General features: G+C 38.6%; 1 protein-coding gene across 1 annotated transcript; it reads left to right on the top strand.

Moving 5' to 3' along the window:
* The first annotated feature begins 4901 nt into the window (after nucleotides 1-4901).
* Nucleotides 4902-15133, top strand: prph2a (peripherin 2a (retinal degeneration, slow)). Its single transcript, XM_041815324.1, has 3 exons — nucleotides 4902-5482; nucleotides 7349-7595; nucleotides 14113-15133. The coding sequence occupies exons 1-3, from the start codon at nucleotides 4902-4904 to the stop codon at nucleotides 14317-14319; spliced, it is 1035 nt and encodes a 344-aa protein (XP_041671258.1). The 3' UTR covers nucleotides 14320-15133.
* Nucleotides 15134-24614: the final 9481 nt, after the last annotated feature.

Raw genomic sequence — 24614 nt, 5'->3', positions numbered from 1 at the left:
TTCTAACTTAAAAGTAGACTCATTTTTGTTACTCTGCTCTTTATTCTCATCATTTAAAATAACAGAAATTGCTTTTCTGATGGCTATAGCAGTGGCTCTAAACTGGCCAGGCCTTGAGACCCAACAACACCTCATTTACTAAAAAAAAAAGTATCCAAATATCCCAAAATTTTCAACCACTCAAAACAGAGGCCACAGTGTTGGAATTTTGTCAAAATCTCAATTGCCAAGATTTACAAATCAATTTTAGGCTATAGCAATTTGAATAGTGCAGACCTAAAAGTCCTACCTTTTTGGTTCTAACTATAAAGCCACAAATTTGTTGGTAAATTCTGTTGATATTTACTCCCAAGGCTGCCTTTAAGGGGGAAAGAAGGGGAGAGCTTTCAGGGGCCCACTGGGGAGATCAGAAAAAAATCATGGTCTATGAAGTTAATCTGTGATCATTATTTTTGTCAACAACAAAAATTTGTTTCTATGCTGTGGCACAATATGTTTTTTTTTCCAAAATGTAAACCCCTTTTTATAAAACATATTTCCTCTATAAATGATGTTAACAATGTGGATGGTCATTTGAAATGATTAGAAAAGTAATGTCAGACTTCATAAATCAGCAATAATGTGTGTAAAAAGATTTGAAAAAAGGGTGAGTACTTGCATAAATTGGTTACAAACAGCCAAAATGGTTCAAATGCAGTGAAAATGGTCAAAAGATGGCAAAAGGGAGCAAAAATGTGCAAAAAATAAATGGCAAAAAGATATTGCAATAATTGATGAAAAAATTGACTTACAAGTGTCGCAAATCAATAATTTCAACATTAGAACCGAATAAAAGTTGACACCCTTTTCAGCTCTAACATGAAGTAACTGTCACCCTGGATGCTAGCACAAGGCTACAGATCCAGCACACATGCATTTACAGCACCAATAAATCACATCTCTCTGTGTTTTAGGGGCTACCTCTTTGTACAGCTGATTTAAATATCAAATCTGCTGATACAGAAAACCTAACTTTGCAAAGCAGATGGATACACCCATTTCCTTATTTCTCACTGGTGAATCCATCTTGCAAAGCTCTCATATGAACCGTTTGGGCCTGGTTAGAAAGTGACAGGACCAATCAGCACTGAGGGGCAGTATTTTAAGGCGCGGTAGAGTCATGACGTAAACAAGCAGCAGCAAGCGCTGGTGCAGTTATGGTGGAAGAGCTTAGCGTGGATGCTGCTAAAGCGCCAGTTTTATCAGAACTTGAAACATTTCTTTGTTAAAAGATGAACAAAGAACAGCATTGAGTTGTTTTCTTTTCAAAAACAAAGGCTGAGTACTTACATGTCACAATGTTTTGCATTACTCCTCAGTGGCTGCACACACGCAGCTCGATAGCGGCTGCGTCACGTGTTTTGTTGCTCTGATTGGCCCGTAGAGATGTGACGGACAGAACGTTCATCCAATCACACTATGAGTTTTTTCAAAGCCTCTGCCTTTTCCCAAACGTTTCCTATAGAAGCTTTCCCAGATGGATGGGGGAAACAAATCCATCTGGTGTGTCAGGTTACAGAAAAACAGGATCGGCCAAAACATAATGCTTATAATATTGTGCATCACCAACTCACATTTAGGTAATGAAAAATTTTGCAGTTTGTGGTTTAGATGAAACAAAAATGACTGAACAGTGACAGGAACACACCTAGAGGCGTCATCACTGAGCACATGGATGCATAGATTTTATTTACACATCAATTTGGTTAAATTCAGCAAGCCTAAATTAAATTCAAGTAAATTAATCTATTATTGCATGTTATACAAAACAGCAAAACAAATTTCAGTATAGTATTGTTGTTAAAATTGGTATTTTTGATCAAAAATCCAGGTTTAACCTTTCAAGGTAGAAATATAAATTGAATGTTTTTACTTCAAGTATTTAAGTTAGAAAGCTCACTGTGGTAAAATGCCTCTCCTTAAGACATACTTGCACAAAGTAATGTAACTTACCTCATCTACCTGTCACTCTGCCACATCATTGCATATTCTATACTTTTGATAACGTCTATTCAGCATCCCTGCAGCCATTGCACTGCTTGCAGCCAAACCCTTTATGCACATGGACTTGTATATAAAAGGTAAAATAAGCAGTAAAAGCTTGGATATATTCAATTTTTTTTTCTTTTTTTTGGGGGGGGGGTTTATATTTGATTTTTAATTCCTGCACACTGAGAGCAATGCTAACCAGAGCCAGATTCCTTTTTACGTAAGCAGACTAACAAAAGAATCATCTTTTCAATAATGTCATGTCATGTGTATACATTTTAGGCATGTAGGGCTCCCTGGATTCACTGCAGGGCATGGTGTGCCACAACCCCAGGCTGGGAAGGGGGGACAGCAAGGGTCAAGACTGATACATAGCAACACAGGTGTCGTTCAAGAGTCAAGCTCAACAGCATCTCTTTGGTCCAGGGCTTTTCACCCCTGTTAGCCTCTGTCCTAAAGGTGTGGACTTTGTTATTTTGCCACTGCTCATTTTCCTGTGCCTGTGGTAGTATGCAAGGACATCCAGAGCATGACTTGGGTTGTGTCAATCTTCTTTCCCACCCGATGGTGCCCTCAGGTGGGCTTACTTGCCCTTACACGCCATACTTCAGCCTAATTTTTTAGCACAAATATGCACAGTACTGTATACAGAAACTTCAATAAATAAGATAGCAATAGAGGCAAAACTGAAAAGCTGACAAGACCCCTAGAGTTCATTCTGTGGTTTTATTCAAAAATTCCTTTGCAATACAGCTCATAAGTAGACAGCAAATCAGCCGGTGCAGAGCTGAAGGTTGTGCTGATGCACTGTTATTATACTCTCTCAGAATAAAGAAACTGCTGATTGCGTAGATTTAAATGTCACACAACTGTACAGTCACTTTGTATGAGTGGCTGTGATTTGTGGGGTCAGTTGTCTCTCAACTAGAAGGCTGGGTTTTGATCACCAGCTCCGACAGCCCCACGTCCATGTAACTTTGGGCAAGACTGCATAGCATACACAGTAATCTTCACCATCAGGGTGTGAATGCGGTCTGTATGGGTAAGAGTGATCTGCAATGAAAAATACTCTCTGAGTAGTCAGACAACTATAAAAGTGAAATAAAAGCTCAGATCTATTGCACGGACATTAATGCAGACACAACAGGCACAGCAGGCGTTGACACCCGTGGTAGTTGCAGAGGACTGGTGCGTGTTTGTTCAGGACTGGTTCATCTGTTGAGCCATTCTGGCTCAGAGCCAGTGACCATGCCAGCCATCCTGGCTCAGAGTCATTACAAGTGTGTGCACATAGTTTCGTCTCACTCCTGGTGTGCTGGTCTCTATTTCTGTATGTGGGAGTCTGCTGGATCTAGTAACCCCTATGGAGGAGTGTATTCTAAAGAGTTAATCCTTGCAAGCTAGAACTTTTCCACAAAGTGTATAAATTGTTACAGGTTTAACACAAATTATGCATTGACATTGTAAAAGCAATCAAATAGAACTGAGATTGCTGTTTATTCACAACCAATAATGCATTCCTATTTAAGTAAATTAAAGCATAAAGGGGGGCAGATGGTCCAGTGTTTAGGCCACATCCCATGTACAAAGGCTGTAGTCCTTGAAGTGAGTGACCTGGGCTCAAGTCTGACCTGTAGCTCCTTTCCCTGTAATACCATGCTCCCTTCCTGATTTCTACTTTGAAGCCTCCCACCTCAAGTAATTAAATACAGTCTTTCTGTTCTTAGAAGAGGGAGGGGTTTAGACGGTTTGCAATAAATGACAGGTTGTCTCTTCCTGTAAAATAGATCTGGGGTTCAAAATTCTGTTATTTTAAAAGCTTCATGAAGGCAGATCATTTTTGACCCTTCGGACAACGGGAGTATACCAAATGTTAAGACAACACAAGGGCTAAAAGAGATTAAATAAAAGCTATTCAGTGAGTAAGTGAGCTAATGTTCAGACGAGAAGCCGTGTTGATTCTAATCTCCACAACCACAAAAGACAATAACACAATTTCACAGTGTTGATAAGGATGCAAACAAAGCTAAATTTGATTCAGGTGCATGTGTTTTTGTGCAGTTCTAAATCACATTTTCAGTCCCAGTGCAGCAATTGTATTGTGAGCCTGGGAGCTCTTTTGTTTCTTGTGAATGGGTTACTGGGGCTTGATTAGCACTGCCGGGAGGACATCCTGTTTGTGCTGAACTTGTGGACCCCTACCTGTGAATGGATATGCACCGTTATTAGCTCCACTGTCTTGTGCATGGTCTTTGTTAGCCTTCAACTCATGCTTCCAGTGCTCCCTGTTCGTTTGATCAAGGCAACCATGACCACGTGAACGCTCAAACCAATTATGGCCCCTGGCAGAGGCTTACGATCAGGCTCATCTTGTGTAGAGGGATTTCTGCAAATTGGATCAGGCTGCTTACAGGGGCTTACCATGACGTACTGCAACTTTGAGTTTAATCATGAGGATCCTCGGCAATCCTCCACCTCTCAAGGAGAACAGAACATCGCAATTAGCCTCACCTGTGTGTTAAGGGAGGAAAACCAGTAAAAGTTAGGAAAACAAAGCCTTGAGAAAGTGGAAGTTTTCGCCACGATGGGAGAGGAGATATCTTCCGAGAAATAACCCAAAAGTGCTGCCCCTGGGTCATCCTGGGTTCTTCTTCTCTGCTCTTTCGCTGTGGGATGGATTACAGGTTGAACTGATTCTCCTGTCCGCTTGGACCAGCCAAAGGAGACCCTGACTGCAAACAGACCTGCAGGTTGGCGAATTCACGAACATTGACTGAACTTAGGAGCTATCTGGAAGTCTATCTGGAGCTCCTGCTGTTCTAGATTATCATTTGACTCTTCTTTGCAGGTAGGGACACACCACCGGTTGAACAATGGCGTTGATGTTGGTAAAATTTGATCTGAAGAAGCGAGTAAAGCTCGCCCAGACTGTCTGGTTCATGTACTGGTTTGCTGTAATGGCCGGCGTGCTGATCTTCAGCATGGGCCTTTTCTTTAAGATTGAGCTACGGAAAAGATCAGAACTCATGGACAACAACGAGAGTCACTTCTTGCCCAATCTGCTCATATTGATGGGTCTAATAGCCTGTGGAATCAACGCCTTTGGAGGCAAAATCTGTTATGACTCATTGGACCCTTCCAAGTTTATCAAGTGGAAGCCCATGTTGAAGAACTTCTTGATGTTCTGCGTGGGTTTCAATGCCCTTTTATTTCTGACGGCCCTGCTGTGTTTCGTGATGAGGATCCCTTTTCAGTTCACCCTGGCAGAAGGGCTAAGGAATGGCATGAAGTTCTACAAAGACACGGATACACCGGGACGCTGCTACATGAAGAGGACCCTGGACCAGATGCAGATGGAGTTTCGCTGCTGTGGAAATGACAACTACAGAGATTGGTTTGAGATTCAGTGGGTTAGCAACCGCTACTTGGACTTCAGCGCGAAGGAAGTCAAAGAGTAAGTAACAAATATTCAATATAAAATCCCTATTGAAAGTTAGAAATCATAGATCTGCCTGGTGATAGGGAACTGGATGTTTTTTGGCTCAGAGAGATTGTCATTGACCCTGAGAGTATCAAGGTGAGAGTGTAAGTGGATTTAAGGTGAAGGTAGGTCACCCCAGGTGTATTATTCACTTTCGTTTACTGAGGATTAACATCACAGAAATGGTGGCATTTGGGGCTGCCAGGGTGGAAGAGGTTACTAGGCAGTTTTATGGATAAGGTAAAAGGGAGGGGCTTGAGTGATTAGGTACAGAAAAAGATATGAGGTCAAAAAGGCACAAGTGGGATAAGAAGAGCGATGTTCCGCCCTGTGAAATGTGACAACCATACTTGCTAACACAAACATACTTAACAAGACTTGAACAATCTAGAAAACAAATGTTTGAGAGTACTATTGGAAGGAAGTTCAAGCATTGGCACCTTATTAGTGTTTAATCTCAGGGATTACAGCGTCCATGTTCAGTAAGTGTCTGAGTCTTTTCCAATCAGCGGGATACCTGGAGACATTCCAGGACATCATGGCTAAGTAAAATTTCTTGGCTGGGACTTTTAAGTCAAAACACTGGCTAACTGATATCAGTACAACTTGACTGTATTATGGTATTGCAGACATAAGTCACAGATAAGACCTTTTAAAAAGACCAAAGATAGTTGATAAAGTTCTTTGTCATCCAGGTAGGTTTAAGGTTTGACTAAAAAAAGGCGGTAGACTTTTACTTTGAAGTAATACTTTTCAATAGCCTTACTAAACTCTCCCTTGATATCAGCAGCGGCAATATTTTATGCCTCGATTGATATCAAAAGTAGTACACATGGTGGCGTTTCTACATTCTGTCCCCCAGACCAAAAAGTTTTCTGGGACGTCTGATGGCCCTGACCGGATGTTGAAATCGCTTATCCATATCTGACCTCTAGTGCCACAGATCCAATTACAAAGGCCTTTCCATTGACCTACAACTACTAGTCATTCTCAGTCACTAGCACTAGTATCCTTATTGTCATGGAAACTTTCTTTTTACTTAGTTGTAACAGTTTAGGCAATTGAAAAGGTTTGGAATCAAAAAATAGTCCAACCTTTAGAGTGCAGTAAATATTTCCAATGATTTTGCCAAGCAAAAAGAAAATAATTCCCAATTTAAAAGTGCAAAATACTCAAAAAAGCTCATAAAGATGTTCAGTTTATATGCGGCCTCTCCAGGAGTACCATTCATAGAATTTTGGTTGAGTTGAAAGATTAAATTGTTCTCTTTTAAGTATGAGATTTGAAAGAATAACGCCACTTACTATGGCCCAATAGAAAAGGCTTGACCTACATGTAGCAGCAAAACTGATGAATTGTATTGTATAGCTATAAAGTTAGCTCTGTAAAGCCTGATACCTCAAATAATAGTCCAAAAATTCTCATTTTTTGGAATGGAGATCTTCATTTAACCTACTTCTGAATTTGAAAAAAATGAAATATTGCCTTTTATGGTATCACATTTGATGCATTAGGCATTTCTGGCAACTGACAATCCACTTTAGGGCATTTTTCCTAACCATTTATCAGATTGTATACAAAAGGTTTTTAAAGAAATTATTGATAATGTTGATTGGACATGGGTCTCACAAAAAATTGATACATTTGATGTTGAAAGGTTAAGATGCAATAAACTCTACAAAGAACATAGTACACCCTTGAGTTATTTTGGTTGAAGTCATGCTTCGTCCAGCTAATTTTAGTCCTCACACCTTACAAATATAATCTGTCAAGTTCTTGACCTTTAATCTCACCTTCAACTTGTCATAATGTGACATTGACTCTGCTTCATCCTCTTAGCCGAATTGGGAGCAACGTGGACGGACAGTACCTGATGGATGGAGTCCCATTCAGCTGCTGTAACCCCAGCTCCCCAAGACCCTGCATCCAGCACCAGATGACCAACAACTCGGCCCATTACAGCTACGACCACTACACAGAGGAGCTCAATGTGTGGAGCCGCGGCTGTCGTGAAGCTCTGCTGTCCTACTATGGAGGCATGATGAACACCATTGGAGCGCTGGTGCTACTGATCTTTATACTGGAGGTCAGAGCATCAACACAGATACACAAACATTCATTAAAATATGGAGTATGGCAACACTACTGCTATGCAAAATTAGTCACGTATGTTTTGATCTGGCCAAAATGCATCTAAGACTGTCTGGCCTTAAACGGCAGATCTCAGACACCCCCCTCCCTTGCAGACCACTACTGTGAGATGCCACCACTGTCAGGATGGAAATCTATGCTAAACTTGCAGTAAACCTGCAAAAACCTGTCTTCCTATAGGAAAAAAGCTTTTCTTCCATGAAAACGCTCTAACATAACCCTTGTAGCTAAGGCTAAAGCTAACAAAACTTCATAAGATACATAGGTAACGTAACCCTTGTAGCTAAGGCTAAAGGTACTAAAACTACGTTAGCAACTTAAGATATGTAGATAATTTAAATACATAGCTAAAGCTAATTAAACTATGTTAGCTAGGTTGGTTTATGCAACTTTTGCTAAAGCAGAACCCTTTTTAGAAGTAGTTACAGGAGTGGTGGCTTGTTTTAGCTTCATTAAGGCTAAGCTAACATAGCTGCATTGGCTTACGTAGTAACACTAACTATGTAGTTAAGTTAGCTATGTTAGCTTTCGGATTAAGCTGACGGAGCTAAAGCAAGCCGCATAACTGCCTCCAAAACATAATTTGATTACGCATTAGACCTCTGACCTTTTTCTGTTTTCTTTATGAAATCGTGCTAAGTCTGTAATATTTGCAATGTAGTTATTTCATGTACATAGCGGCCAGACTTTGTTTATGAATAAAATTTAATTCAAGAAAAAACATCTAGAACCAGACATACGTTAAACCGGCAAATTACTTTACTTTCATCCTGACAGAGGCTGGGTCTCACAGTAGTGGTCTACAAGAGAATCCACAAGAGTCTGAGATCTCCCGTCTGTAGCCAGACCCCTCTAAATGCTTTAAACCTATTAAAAGCATCAAAACTCGGTTTATGCACTTGTTTTATGTACTGTAGTTTTAGGTTTTGGGCGATGTAGCCGAGTAGCCTATACTAATTGGCTCTAGTTCAGCGATCTTAACAAACTCCTCACGGCATTAGTTGGCTGTCAATGCTTATCATTTCACTTAAATTGCCCTACAGTCCAGTTTAACCTTTGCATTGATCATATGGAGAATTCAAAGTGTTTAACATCAGGGGCATCTGTCTTAGTTGTGTTCAAATGGCTTCAGTAGCATTCCTATGTACAATGAGTGATTTTTTTCAGCTCTTCCACATTCAAAAAGAGCATTTCCAAGCTGTCTGTCCTGAAATAGGTCAAAAGGAAATCTACCTGAGCTGAAAGGGAATTTGTTCCCGTGCAAGCCAATGGTATTATGTCTAACAAGCTTAAAAAGTCTAGATACAGTTAGCAGAAAGGGCCGACAACATCAAAGAGCCTTCTTCATTACTTTACTACCAGATTAAGATATTAGATACCCCGATACTGTTTCTTCTTCACCAATGAAGCCTTTCTCTTTTAAAACAAACATCTTAACATTTGTGCAGCAGGTTTGCTCTTGCTGAGCTCAGTAATGAAAAAGGGGGTAAAACACCTCCTCATCCCTTATGATTGACTTGAACCATAAATTGTAGTCTCTGTGATTTCATCTATTTCGTGGCATTATTTATAGCATTTCATTTTAAACCAGATGTTGCCTCTATACTGAAGCTTTAGTTGTAACAAGTTTTATTTTTCTGCAGTACCCACAGAAGGCAACAATGGGCCTGTTCAAAGTCAAAGATGAGACAATTAGTACTTTTTCAAAGTTGTTAGGTAACTTATTGGTTTGGGAGATGATTGATGAAATTATATAGGAGGATGGGCAGGTGTTAGCCATCCCTTACCGATCAAGTTTGACAGTTAAATTCATAAAATAAGCTAAGAGACTTATAGAAACTTTGTGGATTTAATATTTTTCTACTATGTTTTTTAAAAATAAGAAAATGAGTTGATCTACAAAAGAGATTTTCTTCGTTATCAACCTTTTTGTGCAGTAGTGTCTTGGTTTAATTCCCTAATTGACTGTCTTATTTAATGTGATCAAATCGAGTTGAGACGATCCCCGTGTGAAAACAGCCTCCTTGTGTCAACTCAGCACATCCATCATTTTGCATGGTTCAAACCTCCAGATTATTCTTAAGTCGGGTGAGGACACCGATGGCCTGGTGGAATTAAGTGAGAGGAAGACTCACTGTATAAACACGAGAGATAAAGACTTGACCCAGTTGGCACCTCTCCTCCACTCTTCACCCCCATCATCATCAGTGCAATTAATCCTTACCAAACAAGTCAATCCTCCTCCTGAAGCACTGCCACGTATCCCTGTGCCACCTTCGCCATGCAGCTTACCTGGAGCATCTCACCTATGCCTAAATGTTAATCCTAGGACAGCCAAGTGGCATCTTGCCTCAACCTCGACTCTCTCAAATCTGTTGTTGTTGTTGTTGTTGTTAGGGGCCAGGAATTTGCAATCCATTTCCAAGAATCGGGACATGAACGGATAAATCCGTATAAGTCAGTGACCTTGGTGATGAGTGTCTCATTATCCACTCACTGACAGTAAATTGTTTAATTTAGGTGGAATCCGTGAAATCCAAAAGAGAAACCCATCCTCTAAAAACTGGTTTTTAATCAGTCCTCTTAGAGACGCCCCGTCTGCACGAGAAGATTTAAGAGCAGTTATGCAAGCTGCTCTGACACAGATAGTGAGTGATGGGTTAATAAGGGAGGTGAAGAGGACAGTCCCACTTCCTGAAGCTTGAGCTCCCAATCTGATCTGGGATCAATGTTCACTTTCTTAAATTATCCCCTTAATGTTCAAACAAGAGAGGACATTTCTAGGCTTTACTTTGAGGATCCTGTGCCATTTTTCCATTTTTATGTCCACATTTGTCTTCTTTTCTAGCTCTTTAAAACTACCACACATTTCCCTTTCAACACTCTCACATACACACCACATTTAGGTCAAACACTTTCACACATGCACAGAAACTTCAACGAGGTTAATTAAGTTTTCAGTTGTAGTCCCTTAGCTAACATTAACTTATGGTTCTCAGCTGGGTGAGCTTACACAACAGTCAGTACTGACTCCCAGTTGTCAAGGGGCAAAAATACCAAGTTAAAAAGATGATATAACAAGCTAATGTTATGAAGCTGAAGATGACCATAACATAAGCAGCAATTAGCTGACTTATGGTAACATTATGTAACAGAGTTTGCTACAAGGTGACGTTATACATATCTCATACAGACATAATGTTTGAGGTTATATACTTGTCATTCTGCTGCTAACTTTGCAACAGATTGTTGCCTTAACTGTGGACAAATGTAGACATATTTGTTGATCATCTTTGTGCTAAGCTGACTCTGTGCTTAATCCAAAGGAGGTCTAGGGAATGGGTAAAGTACACTTCATTCTCTAGACCATTTTTATAGGTTATAACTGCATACATTTATTTAAACCTGCAGAAAAATAAAAAATTCTAATGCGAATGAACAGGGGAGTATCATCAGCGTACAGTTTAACCTAATGTTTTGCTATGGAGGTCTACAAGCCAGAATGCATTATAGCTGCAGGACATATATGTGTTTTTGAAGTACTTATTTAAACTGTAACTAGCCAAATTATTGTAATTCAAGCAACTTTTATTAACTTATTCTTTGCTAATCCTGATAGTAGCATTTTTATTTGGTCTAAAACTTTTTAAAAGCCCCTATCTGCAGTTTTTAGTTGGGAGTGAATCATTTCAAAATGATAGTAACACCTATTTATGGCCTTTTAAGTTGCAGTGTGTAATATTTAGCCTAGTAGCATTTAGCTGAACAAACTTGGTTAAATAAAGCAAAACATTTCTAAGACAGTCTATCTAAATAAGTGTTTAGTCATCTAAATTCAAAAATAGCTATTTTGAAAAAAAAAAAACAAAAACTCAGAATAAACCTTTAATTCATACATAGGGAGGGTCCCCTCTATGGATGCTGCCATCTTGGATTTTTACATGTTTCCATGGTAACATAGAAGAAAAAAGGAAAAAAGGATAAATAAAGTTATTGTATTGTATTGTATTCACATTACAGATACACATTAAATTCAACTGGTTGCCACAGTTTCCAGCAGAGAAATGCAATCTAGAACCCACTGTTAGATGTTGATATTCAGTTTTACACACCACACCTTTAAAGGGAAGCTGTTGAAAGAAAGCAGGACAAGTTATTTTTCCACCTATCAGTTTCAAGTGTTGGCAAAACCATTTTAAGGTTATTTTGGTTGTTCTAATAACTCAACAATAACTTTATTTGTATGGTACTTTTAAAATAAGGGTTTACAAAGTGCTTTGACATGTGAGGAAGTCAGGAGAACAAAGCAACAAAACCCAAACAAAACAAAACAAAAAAAGACAGCAGAACAGTAACTGCTACTATATCAGCAGAACACAAACAGTTGAAGAACCATGACAAAATCTGATCAAGGTAGTAACCCAACAGCATCATAAGACATCAAGAACCCAGACGTCATGAGAATCCATGCAAACTAAGACATCACAGGGCATCAATTAGAGCAGTGTAACTCATCCCTGCTCAACCAAAGAGCCAAATTGTTGGAAATTACTTTTGCAAGAGCCACAATCTAAGTTGCGTAAAGTGGCAAAAAGGGGTTGAAGTAGGAATAAAAATAAATTAAAGGTGGCAAAAATTACCAGTAAGAGGCACAAATTGATGAAAAGTGGCAAAATAGCCATAAAATGGCTAAAACTGAGTATAAAGTGGCAAAAATATGGAATGAAAGTTGCAATAAAGGGCAGAAAGTGGCAAAAATGGGTGAGAAGTGACAAAAGAAGCAAGCTGCAGGTGGCAAAATGGTCCAAAACCAGCTAAATAGTAGTGAAAATTGACTAAAATGGGCAAAATGTAGCAAAACATTGGGAAAATCAGCAAAGAGGGGCATTTAATGGCAAAAGGCAGCTTTAAATGTGTGAAAAGTGGCAGAAAATGGCAAAAACATAAAAAAATTGCAACTATAGAGATGGGCAAAAAGCAGCAAAAATTGATTAAAAGTGGTAGAAATGGGTGAGAAGTGGCAGAAATTGATTAAAAGTGGCAAAAATGGGCGAAAGGTGGCAGAAATTGATTAAAAGTGGCAAAAAATTGCAAAAAGGGGCCAAAAACGGCAAATTAAGGCAATCAAAATATACTGACAAAAAATAAATATTGAAAAATAAGTTTGTCAATTAAAGCCCACTGTATAAGTATGGTAAATAAACTGACTTGAGACTTTCAATAGACAATTTCTGAGGTCAAGGTTTCCCCTTTTCAAGGTTTTTCAAATTAAGACCCAAAAGAGCCACAAATCATCACAGAAGAGCCACATGTGACTTAAGAGCCATGCATTGAGTAACTCTGAATTGGAATATAAGAATCATATGGTACCATGTAGACTAAGACATCATAGACATAATCAGACATCCCATTGACAACATAAGTACCACAGAAACAATAGGAACCCAGCTACACAGGCTGAGATCAAGAGGGCCGAAATGTAAGAAGATGGAAGAAGTTAAAGGAGAACAAACAAAATGAAAACAAAATGAGAGATAAACAAAGGCAATTAAAGGCAGTAAAATGTGCTAAGAGAAAGACAGCTGGTAAAAAAAAAAAACAACAACAAAGAAAATGTAAAATATGACTCAAGATAAAATCAAGATAATTATTTCAAGTTAGAAAAACTCCATAAGAAATAGGGGCAGTAAAACTGATAAATGAGAAAGCAAAGAAGAGAAGCAATAAAAGTGATACAAGCTTTAAAGAGAGGAAGCAGTAATGATTAAAAACAACCAAAGGGACAATGAAATAAACTGAGGAAATAAAATATGCTAACAAATTAAAAAGAAAGTAAAACTATATTTGAGAAGATAAAACCAAAAAAGAAGTATGTAAAAGTTAGTCCTGTGAGTTCAGCCAATGCTCAGTCACTTTCAGTTTTATGTCTCAACTTTGGAATGACCGGGAGCCCCCCACCTGAGGATCTAAGGCTGTGTGCTGGATCATAGGGGTTTATTAATTTGAATATAATTCTGATATATTAATTGGTTCTGATGTATTTATTCATTCCAATATATAGCTTGGAGCCAGACCCAGCTATATATCAGAGTAGTTTTTATCTTCAACTTTGGAACGACCAGGAGAGCCCCACCCCAGAATCTAAGACTGCAGGCTAGCTTATAGGGGGTTCATTACTCTGATATGTAACTTGAAGCCAGACCCATACGTGCTTTAAAAGTAAAGAGTAAAATTAATTCTAAAACTAACAGGAAGCCACTGTAAAGAGGGGTGATGTGATGTTATATGTCCAAACCAATGAGAAGCCTAGCAGCTGCATTCTGAACAAGTCGGACAAGTTTTTTGTATTTTTGTTGTATAGTAACAGAGGGTGCCCATATTTTCAGTGACCATCTCTGCTCCTGAAAATACCTTTATGAGCTCAGCGTCATCATACATCTCTTCCATTTCAGATGGGCGTGACCATCGGCCTGCAGTATGTGAACTCTTCTTTGTCCACCCTGGCTAACCCAGATGACCCCGAGAGTGAGAGCGAAGGCTGGATCCTGGAGAAGACGGTGAAGGAAACGTTCACAGACATCATGGCCAAAATGAAGGCGATGGGCAAAGGCGGCAAAGTGGAGGAGGGGGGCGAGGCGGCGGTTGCCACAGTGAGCTGAGCTAACCCCCGTTTTACATTAAAAAACTGACACCACTCCCACCTGAAGAGGAGAGGACTGGGGCGTGTGAGAATGCTACATTTTTCTACCAACATTTCTATGTAGATGCCACACACATACTCTGCTATGACGCCCTTTTTAAATGGACTCCTTCTTTACAAATGGACTCATTGCATTGCTAATTCTAAACTGTGTATTCACACATAGAGAGAGAGATTATAGGATGTCATGGTTTTACCTTCTGGTTTTTCCCATCCAAAAAAAATCCATCTAACAATTTTAAGAGATTTACTGCTTTTGTTTCACAAATATCGGGTTTAAGTCTTTCTTCACTTTGCAAAAAGTCAAATTTAGTTTGCAGCTGATGGTTAAATGAAGGCAAACAAACATTGATCCTCCTGAATTCCCCTTATCTTCATACTCCAGTCCAACTTTGCACACAGTGATGGCTGACTAAGCTCCTGAGATGGAGTAAAAATATGATTTGAATGAGTTAGTATGACTTTTGAATGAATGTAACTGCACATAGAAGACAAGTTTGGCGTTTTTAACTGAATGTGAGAGCAGGATCTACTCCAAACCTGCAAAGACGACTGAAATTGGCAGCTAAATATCAGCTCCGGACCCCTGTACTCTCATCAGATCATCTTTTACGTGTCCCTTTTGCATTCAGTCTCTGTATATTGACACACATGTATGTATATTATAAGAGCTGTCTTTGTACATAGTGTAGAAATGCAAAAAATATTTTTTAAATCATGTAATTAAGCTAAATCTTTTATTTAAATCCATGTAAAGTTTGTTTTCCATATGTTTTTCCGGCTTTGTGCGTCTGTGTAGAGAAAGAAAAGATATTCCTGATTGTAAAAAACAACAAATAAAGGATTTTAGAAGACGTGGTCCGACAGTGACATGAAGATGTGGTGTTGCCTTGACCTTGAGTAGCACAAACCTGAGATCAAGACGTGAAGGCATGCTGTGAGTGCCACAGGGTTCCTGATTAAGTCAATAGGATAAGGGCTTTTACAGCATTACTGCTTTCACATGGACATGGGATGACTCTTCACATGTCCGCATGGATGTGTGTGTCTGCAGGAGTGTGATGCATTAATCAAGTCTGGTAAAAGTTTTTCTTAGTTGCATTTTTTTAATCTATAACCTGATTTCTCATGTTTTAACCAGCTCTGCAGTGACGTTTGACATCATAAATCCACTGATCCCCTCAGCTCATGTATCGATGAATACAAACAACTAAAGTACTATGATCCATTCTCTTCACATAAAAAATCCACAATTTCACGAGCATTGTAAAATAAAAGGCCAGTGTATTTTGGTCAATGCAGAAGAGGGGCGTTAAAGAATCAGCATGAAAAGTAAAGAGGCCAACTCTGCGTGGTATTTTTGTTGGACCAAAGCACATAACCTGCGCTGAGCAGATAAGAAGTCTAAGCGGCTTTAGATTAGCATGAGCCCCTCAACCAGGTGAGCAGGTGATGTCCTGCTGCAGCGCTCACGTCACAGGTGAGCAGAGACCGAGACAGACATGAAAGACAAACAAGAGAAAGTAAAGAGCCAGGCGAAAATGCCTACAAGCAAAACAAACAGGTTAGTTTTAGGTGGAATAGATATAGGTGGATAAATGTGTATTAAAAGAAGTGGGAGTTTAGGTCATAATACCTCAAGTACAACCAGTTTTTGTTACAGACATGTAAGTAGACAATTTTTACATCAGTAGCATTACAGACAATCAGTGATCATTTTATTAGGTATACCTGTTCTCCTGCTCATTAACACAAATATCTAATCAACCAATCAGTGGAGCCCCCCCACTCATATTTGAGAAGAGCTGAGCCCAACCCAAGATTTAACCTTTATTTATCCAGGAGTATTCCCAAGTAAATACAAAAATCTCTTTAACAAGGGAGTCCTGGCCAAGACAGCAGCATAGGTTCCAAACATGTGACAAAAACAGAGCAACAAGGTTACATCAATCAACAAAACAGCAGCTTTCAGTAGAAAGCTGGTCGAATGTCCCCTAACTCAGGCTTTAAAATCTCCTAAACTAGATCATCACTCAAGCTTAAGATGAACCTGTAGCTCAGACCAAGATGACAGTGCAAAAACATTAAAACTTTGATACCAAATACAGAGCGTGTTTGAGGAATGTCATCCATGAGAACAAAAGTTACAGCGACTAACAGTTTTTTGAGTCAGTAGAGAACAAATGGGTGCATCGTGACAGATTGGAATATCACAAAAAAGTTTGTTTTCCCATGATTTAATTCAAAAAGTGAGACTTTTTCAAAATACTGTAGATTTGTCTCATACAAAGTGAAATATTTCAAGACTATTTTAATTTAAAAAAAAAAAAACACTGACTACAAATGTTAGAATAATGTATAAAAGGCCAAGCTTTAGTTAGCGAAATAACTCCAAACACTTGCAAGGGTTTCCTGAGCTTTTATTCTCTCCCTCTGGTTCAGTATACACAACCACAAACATGGGGAAGACTGCAGACTTGACTGTTGTCCAGAAGACAATCATTGACACCCTCCAAAAGGAGGGTAAGCCACAGAAGGTCACTGTTGAAAGGGCAGGCTGTTCTCAGAGTCTGCATCAAAGCATATTCAGTTGTGTTCCTAGTGTTGAGCCACTCCTGAACCACAGACAGTGCCATGAGCGTCTCACCTGGGCTAAGGAGATGAAGAACTGGACCAAAGTCCTGTTATCAGTTTTTGGAAATCAAGGTCTCAGAGTCTGGAGGAAGATCAGAAAGGCACAGAATCCAAGGCACCTAAAGTCCATTGTTTTCAGTCTCCATGGGTGCCATATCATCTGCTGCTGTTGGTCCACTCTGCTTTATCAAGTCCAGAGTCAACACTGTCAGCCGTCTACCAAGAAGTTTTAGAGCACAAGAGCCAATAACTACCAGAAACTGGTTTACTGACCATGGAATTTCTGTGATTGGTCAGGTCTGACCTGAACCCCGTAGAGGATCTCTGGGGTATTGTGGAGACAAAGAAGAAGGACACCAGACTCAACAATACAGATGAGCTGAAGGCTGCTGTCAGAGCAACCTGGGCTTCATAACAACCCAGCAGTGCCACGGACTGACTGGCTCCATTCCACGTCACGAAGAGGCAGTAACTTGTGCAAAAGAAGCTAAATGAGAATGATTTTCCAGAAGGTCAACATTTCAGTATTCTAAATAACTTTTTGGACAGGTGTTTGTGATATTTTAATATTTGGGTTTTTGTGCATTTTTGATTGGTTTGTAAGATGTACACCGTAATCATCAAGATTTTACAAAGTCTTGAAATATTTCACTTTGTCATGATGAATCTAAAAAACAAAAGAAAAGGCACCTCCCTCCCCCAAAATGTATTAGAGTCTTTCACTTAAGCAAAAGTTGCACATTCTAAAGTAGCTTATTGCAAGTGAAAACATTCAAAGTACCACTAGTGTAAAAGTGCATACTAGGTTGATGAACTGATATGAACATGCTATTGTCATATTTAGTGTTAAAGGCTTTAAGTAACCTGCTGCCTCTTACACACTTTTTCACTACTGAAAGCCTCCTTCATGTTTTCTGTATTCTGCTGCCCTCTGTTTGTGACAACAGGTAAACAAACTACACTGGCTGAGAGTAAATGTGCTTCATTAAAGAGGTTTAATGTGTGGTTTTAGGGTTTCCAGCTATTATATTTGTGGTTTTCTTCATTGTTTGCTGCCCGCTTCGTACAACAGAAGTCATTTGTTTGAACTCCATGTGTCTCCAACACTTCCTGTCTTCTCATTGAAAAAAAATTTTCAGCATGTGCCAACACTTTGGTCCTCTTTATTCAGTTACACAACAAGCTCACAAGAGGGCGTCTTTCCACCACTGATCATGGAGCAGTCTGCAGGGAGCAGGCCACCCTGAAGAAAGGGACACCATGAAGGTGAAGAAAACGAATCACTCTGACCTGAAGCCAATAAGAGAAACATAGTACATCTAGAGTTAAGTTAATAGGCTCTAATGTAAACAGCTTAACAAGGCCAGCTGACAGTGGTAATGGAAGTAGACTTCACTTTCGAATGGACAGACTCAGACAACTCTATTGTCTTTTGTAACTGAAAATTGTCTCAGAAGTGGCCCAACATGAAGGCCAAAATAAAACCATCAACAATTTACATAAAAACAATGCACACCTGAAACAAAGTAAACATACATTTGAGTTTTTTGGAATAAGGATTAAACAAGAAATAGCATGATTTTAATCATTAATTAATTTTCTGGTTTATGAAATAATATCTTGTAATCCAAGTTGGCTCATGGTAAAGTTATATTTGAGTATTTATATTGCACATTTGGGTGTGTCCTGTTGCTGTAGTAGCTGGCTTTCTTACATGAAAAGAGAAGCTTCAAAATATTGTATTCCCTTGCTGTGATTGTTTTAGCTAAATTGGGAGGAGCAACATATTAGCCTTGGCCTAGGGCCTCCAAATGACTAAAACTGCCCTTGTCTAGACTACTAAATGAAGCTCTAAGAAATCCTATCAATCAATTATTTATTATATAAAGCATTTATGCTTTGCAACAATGGTTCTCAATTGGTTGAGTGTTCCAAAAGAGCAAAAACAGCTGAAACTGTGTGTATTTGACCAGTTTGCATGAGCAAAGTATTTGCAAAATGAATGTACTTCAAAATAATTTCAAATACAGTGCCGTGTGACCTCTTGCATGATTTGTCCATGCACGTTTGGAGTAATTTCAGTAGGCCTGCTACCCCTAGGAAGGATCACCACTGTTCCAAGTTTTCTCCATTTGTGAATAATGGCTCTCAGCGTTGTTCACTAGAGTCCTAACACCTTAAAAAATGACTGAATGGTTAATAAATAAATATGCTTGATTAATAATCTCAACTTTTACATGAACATCAAAAAAACTGTGCATTAATCTTGATTAACCAACTAACATGTCGATTAGCTCATCAAATTAAAGGTTCACCACTGTTCCAAGTTCTCTCCATTTTTTTAAAAAGATGTCTTTAGATGTTCTTTTGGGATCTTTTGTGACCTCCTGGGTTAGTGGTTAATACACTCCTGGAGTTATTTTATTTGGCTGGCCAGTCCTGAGATGGTTCACAACTTTTCCAAATTTTCTCCATTTGTGGATAATGGCTCTCACTGTGGTTCACTAAATCCTTAGAGATGGCTTTGTAACCCTTTCTAGACTGATATATGTGAAATCAAACCTGTGCTTGTGTTTCTTTGGGACACTATGTGTTGCTTCATGAGATCTTTTAGAATACTTCACTTTGTCAGACAGGTTCTACTGAAGGGATTTTTTGATGCGACTGGTCTGGCCATTATCAAATCTGGGTGTGGCTGGTGGAATTGAACTCAGATTTAAAAAAAAAAGTGGTTCATCACAGTTATATCACAATTTAACAAGAGGGCAAATAGTTTTTAACATAGAGTCAGGCAGGATTGGATGGCGTTTTTCCCTTAATAAATGAAATCATCATTTATAAGTTGCATTTTGTATTCACTAGGATTATCTTTGTCTAATATTAAAATTTGTTTGAGGATCTGAAACATTTAAGTGTGACAAATATGCAAAAAATAAGACCTAAAACTACTCAATTGATTATAAAATTTCTCCGTCTTGTTGCTTATTATCTAATCAATGAAACTGTTTCAGAATGATTGATGATTCCCCTTATGGAGGACTGATTAATTTAAACAGCTATGCATACAGGCTGAGGCTAATTAACTGGTGCAAACTATAAATTATGCATGATAGAACTGCAGTAGCAATTTTATGCATCATTTATGAATCATTTAAAGTGATAATGAACATTTGAATAGTGATGTCTTTACAGTGTCGACATGATTGACACCTGCTCTGATTTTCACCGAGGTTTGACCCTGACGTTTGATGCAGAGGTCGAGGCGGACATTATACCATCACATCTCACTTCACTGTGAGCTGAATAAATATGGCAGACAGAAAGAAAAGCAGAGACAGAGGGAGAGAGAGAAAGAGAGAGAGAGAGAGAGAGATAGAGAGAGATAGAGAGAGAGAGAGAGAGAGAGAGAGAGAGAGGCCCGTGACTGGTAGATGTGTGGCCTGCTCAGAGGGGCATTGTTGGAGCTATGAGAGGACAATGCACTGCCCCCGCCCTGAATACTCGCCATACCAGCTGACCAGCCATTACCGACACCGCTGCTGCTGTCCTGTTACAATCCCTGCTGCCCTGACACACACTCACAAGGACACACACACTTTCAATCATAAGTTTGGTCTCACAAGGAGATAACACAGGACAGAGGAGAGAAACCAGGTGGGCGGTCAACAGAAGGCTTAAGTCAAGGCATGCATGAGCGACCTCTGCTCGTGCACATGTGTGTGATTTACAGCGGGTTAAGTTTAGACACTAGCACCTATCTGTTCCTGCAGCAATAACATTTCAGCAGCCACCCAGAAAGGAGCAACGCACACATCACACCTTCTTATTATTTCAGGATCCCTGACAAAAGTCCTGAACGTGGAGGGTGTGGCCCAGAGGACGAAAGGATCATGAGGTGTGACAGGCAGTAATTTCAAGTGTGATTGGAGTCATGTACTTAATTCAAAGCAGGAAGAAAACACTTAATCATGAGGAAAAGTCTTGTGTTTAAAATGTAAAGCAAAAATCTACAGATTCACTGAAAAAAATGCACTCAAGAGGCCATAAGTATAAATTTAATGGGATTTAGACAAGCTCCTGCTTGTTTATTCATAGTAAAGTAATAAAAACGTCAACACTGCTGCTTATTTTAACCACTGAACAACTGGAAGTCATCACAAGTCAATAAACAAAATATTTTTTATTTGTTTAGTACATTTACATGGTCTAGGAAGACTTTAAGTTAAAATAAAATCATGTTTCATACTTAAAAATCAAATTAAAGTTGTATTAATACCAAATTTTAAACTTCAGTAGCATTTAAAAAGAGATTTAATGACACTGAGACCTGTTTTGATACCAAAGTGACACAAAATATAAGAGTTATACATTTTTATATACATTTGAATAAATTAGGATGACTTTAAGTTAAAAATAAAACCCTTTTTAAGACTTGAAATACACATACAAGTTGTCAAGATACCAGATTTTAAGGGTTAATATGATACTGATCAAAAACTATCTAATATTGATACCTGTTTTAATGCCACAGCTACAAACATGTATAAATAAATGAAAGTTAAAAAGGAACTACAGCACATGATACTGAGTGATTTCTTGTTTTAAATGATCAAAAATTGCATGGAGATATATGCAGAAGAGAAATAAATCCAACAAATATTGCAGGCAGACTCAGTTTTCAGTAGTCTGCATGCAATATTTTATGGATTAATTTCTGTCATATGTACTGAAATATATGTATTTAAAACTTTTATATACCAATAATAAATGACAGAAATTGCATTGTTTTTTTTTAAAAAAGTGTGGAAAAAGCATTTAAGTATCTTAAAATTATGATGACTGTAACTCAAATTAGGTGCAAGACAATAAGCAACTTTTTTGGCTTCTATTCCCAATATTTTGACCCTGCAGGTAGTATTCTTTGGAGAGACCTTGACACCCAGGTTGGGAAGCATAAACCATATAAAACTACAAATCATACTAACTCCAGGTTCTCTACAAGACTTCCTCGATCTATCAGTGACAGCCCATCATTCCAACCATTACTAGTGCCACTACATATTTTCAGTGGGAGTAATGATCGATTGACATGGATTTATCGGATGAGTGAAAAAGGTTTCCATGGCAGTGGCACGTTCTAAAAAATATCAATCCATATCAGCTTGACAAAAACAAGATGTAACATACTGTAAAATATTGTACTCATAATTTAGCTACACAGTGAGGTAATTTAATAGAAACTGATTGAATGAGCCTCATATTGATTACATGTCTTTGAGATTAATTCTATCAAAATTGTTTCCTGGCAGCATGGTATCAGCAACCTTTCTATCATCATTCATATAATCAATATAATTTGATTTCTCATTAAGAAAGAACATAGAACAACATACAAAGTACTTTTCTTTGATATGAAAAAGATTTAGAATTATGGCCTCTTACTAGTGATGAAGTATTTCTACATTATTGTGGTAGTGGTCCTGTGTAATAGACATCAGGTAAAATGCTTTGAATTATACAAAAATTGCCAGACTCAGGCACAGGCACACATATGTGTCCATTCATATTCACATATATTTCATAGTATATTTTTGTCAGGGCTTTAAGATTTGTTAAACCAAAACTTTTCACACTGGAGATTTTTGCACACTGGAAGCTTAAAAATATATTAACATCATATTCATGTGCTTGAATTAACATTGTTCTTTCCCTCTTATATTAAAGCTCATATGAAGGACTCTGGTTCTCATTGATTATCTTATCTCGTTGCTTTTTGCCCTTTATGTGTGAGTTCAGTTTTTCGACAAAATATCTCACCTCGTCCCATTTCATTACTCAGATATACCTCTTACCCTATATTTGTCATGGAAAATACAAAAACCCACACTAATTCTTCATATGCAGGTAATCATTAAGTACAAATAGTACACAGTAAAGTTTAATCATGGTTATAGCTTATTTAGGCTATTCTACTGGACTACTGTCCTTTCCCAGGATACAACCAGGAGAAAGCAGATTTATTGACTGAAGTATGTCTGATGTTGCTACTCTAGGTTGCTACATGCATTTCCCCTTTAAGTTAGTTACTATCTGACATAGTTCTGGTTGACCTTGTTTACAATTTAGTAAGCAGCTAACCGGTAATTGGTCAAAAAAGCAACACCAGTTTTACAGCTCAGACAGTAATTACTTTTGGTAAAAACCCGATGCATATTACTACTCTAGTCTAACTTCTGTTGATAAGCAGATGACAACACAACTTGGGATTTAGAATTATTAGCATTATTCTGATTGCTGCTTCCAAGTGGAATCATGGTGGGCAGGCAGCATATGCAGATGTTTAGACTAGTCCATGTTGGCTCTATTTAGATGCATGTAAGAGCTACATGGACCTCCGTGCTAACCCAACCTTGAGAAATTCCAGTTACAACTCGGTTGAACTAGCATGTAAACAAAGCATTAAAGTGCAGTTTTAGCAAAACTAGTTGGACTTTTACCCTCATGTAAATGTAGCACCTGACGTTTTTGAAACCAGCTAGCTTGTTTCAGTGGTTTCTGACAGAAAATAACTTTCATTTGATTTCTTACTGTATGTAAATGTGGCTATTGACTATGTTTAAAACCAGCTACATTGTAGCAGGGGTTTCTGTAATAAAATAGCTTTAATTTGATTTCTAACTGCGTGTAAAAGTAGCTATTGACTTTGTTTGAAACCAGCTAGCTTGTAGTAGTGGTCTGTGACACAAAAAATATCTTTCATTTGACCTCTTACTGTATGTAAATATAGCTACTGGCTATGTTTGAAACCAGCTAGCTTGTTTCAGTGGTTTCTGTAAAAAAAACAACTTCAATTTGATTTCTACCTGCGTGTAAAAGTAGCTTTTGACTTGGTTTGAAGCCAGCCAGCTTGTAGTAGTGGTCTGTGACACAAAATAACTTTAATTTGACTTCTTGCTGTATGTAAATACTGACTATGTTTGAAACCAGCTAGCTTGTAGTAGTGGTTTCTGACATAGAATGATTGTGATTTGACTTCTACTGCACGCAGACATAGGCTATCTATTGGTTTTATGCCAAACCAGCTTGCTTGCACCATTGGTTTCTGACCTTAAATAACCGTTAACTGACCTCAACTGCATCTATACATTTTGACTTTGTCTGAAACCAGCTTGCTTGTTTTGGTGTTTTCTGACATGAAATGGTCTTGTTTGTTTTTCCAGGTCATAAAGTAACATCAATATTGCTTTCAGTTTGTTTCATAACAGGATAAACAGTCCTAACAGGGGCTTTAGGTGACATTAAACTGAATCACTAAAAGTGTAATTACTTTAAAGCTGAAGAGGCTCAGTGGTATTTAAAGTGACCTGGACACACTAACAGACTTCACAGGACAAGTGATGGACAGTGACTGTTGCTGAACAGGTGTGCATACCTATGTAGAGCTGTTATATTGTTATACAGCGGGGCGTAGAGTGTGTGCGTGCGTGCCTTGGAGTGTGATTGTGCGCGTGAGAGAAAGGCGGGGGCTGTGAGGGGCTGGACGAGCTCGAGCACCCCCTCCCCTCTGATAGCGGCGTCGCGCGGCGCGCTCACGACAACCCACTCGTGCTGCCGCTGTAC

Source organism: Cheilinus undulatus, linkage group 20 (genome assembly GCF_018320785.1).
Source record: "Cheilinus undulatus linkage group 20, ASM1832078v1, whole genome shotgun sequence".
Taxonomy (NCBI): Eukaryota; Metazoa; Chordata; class Actinopteri; order Labriformes; family Labridae; genus Cheilinus; species Cheilinus undulatus.
Note: the sequence above shows the minus strand (reverse complement) of the source record. Positions and strands in the feature narration are given on the sequence as shown.

Coding starts and splice junctions, on each gene's coding strand:
- prph2a (XM_041815324.1), top strand. CDS start 4,902: ATGGCGTTGATGTTGGTAAAATTTGATCTGAAGAAGCGAGTAAAGCTC. Junction 5,483..7,348: donor AGCGCGAAGGAAGTCAAAGA/GTAAGTAACAAA, acceptor TCATCCTCTTAG/CCGAATTGGGAGCAACGTGG. Junction 7,596..14,112: donor TACTGATCTTTATACTGGAG/GTCAGAGCATCA, acceptor CTTCCATTTCAG/ATGGGCGTGACCATCGGCCT.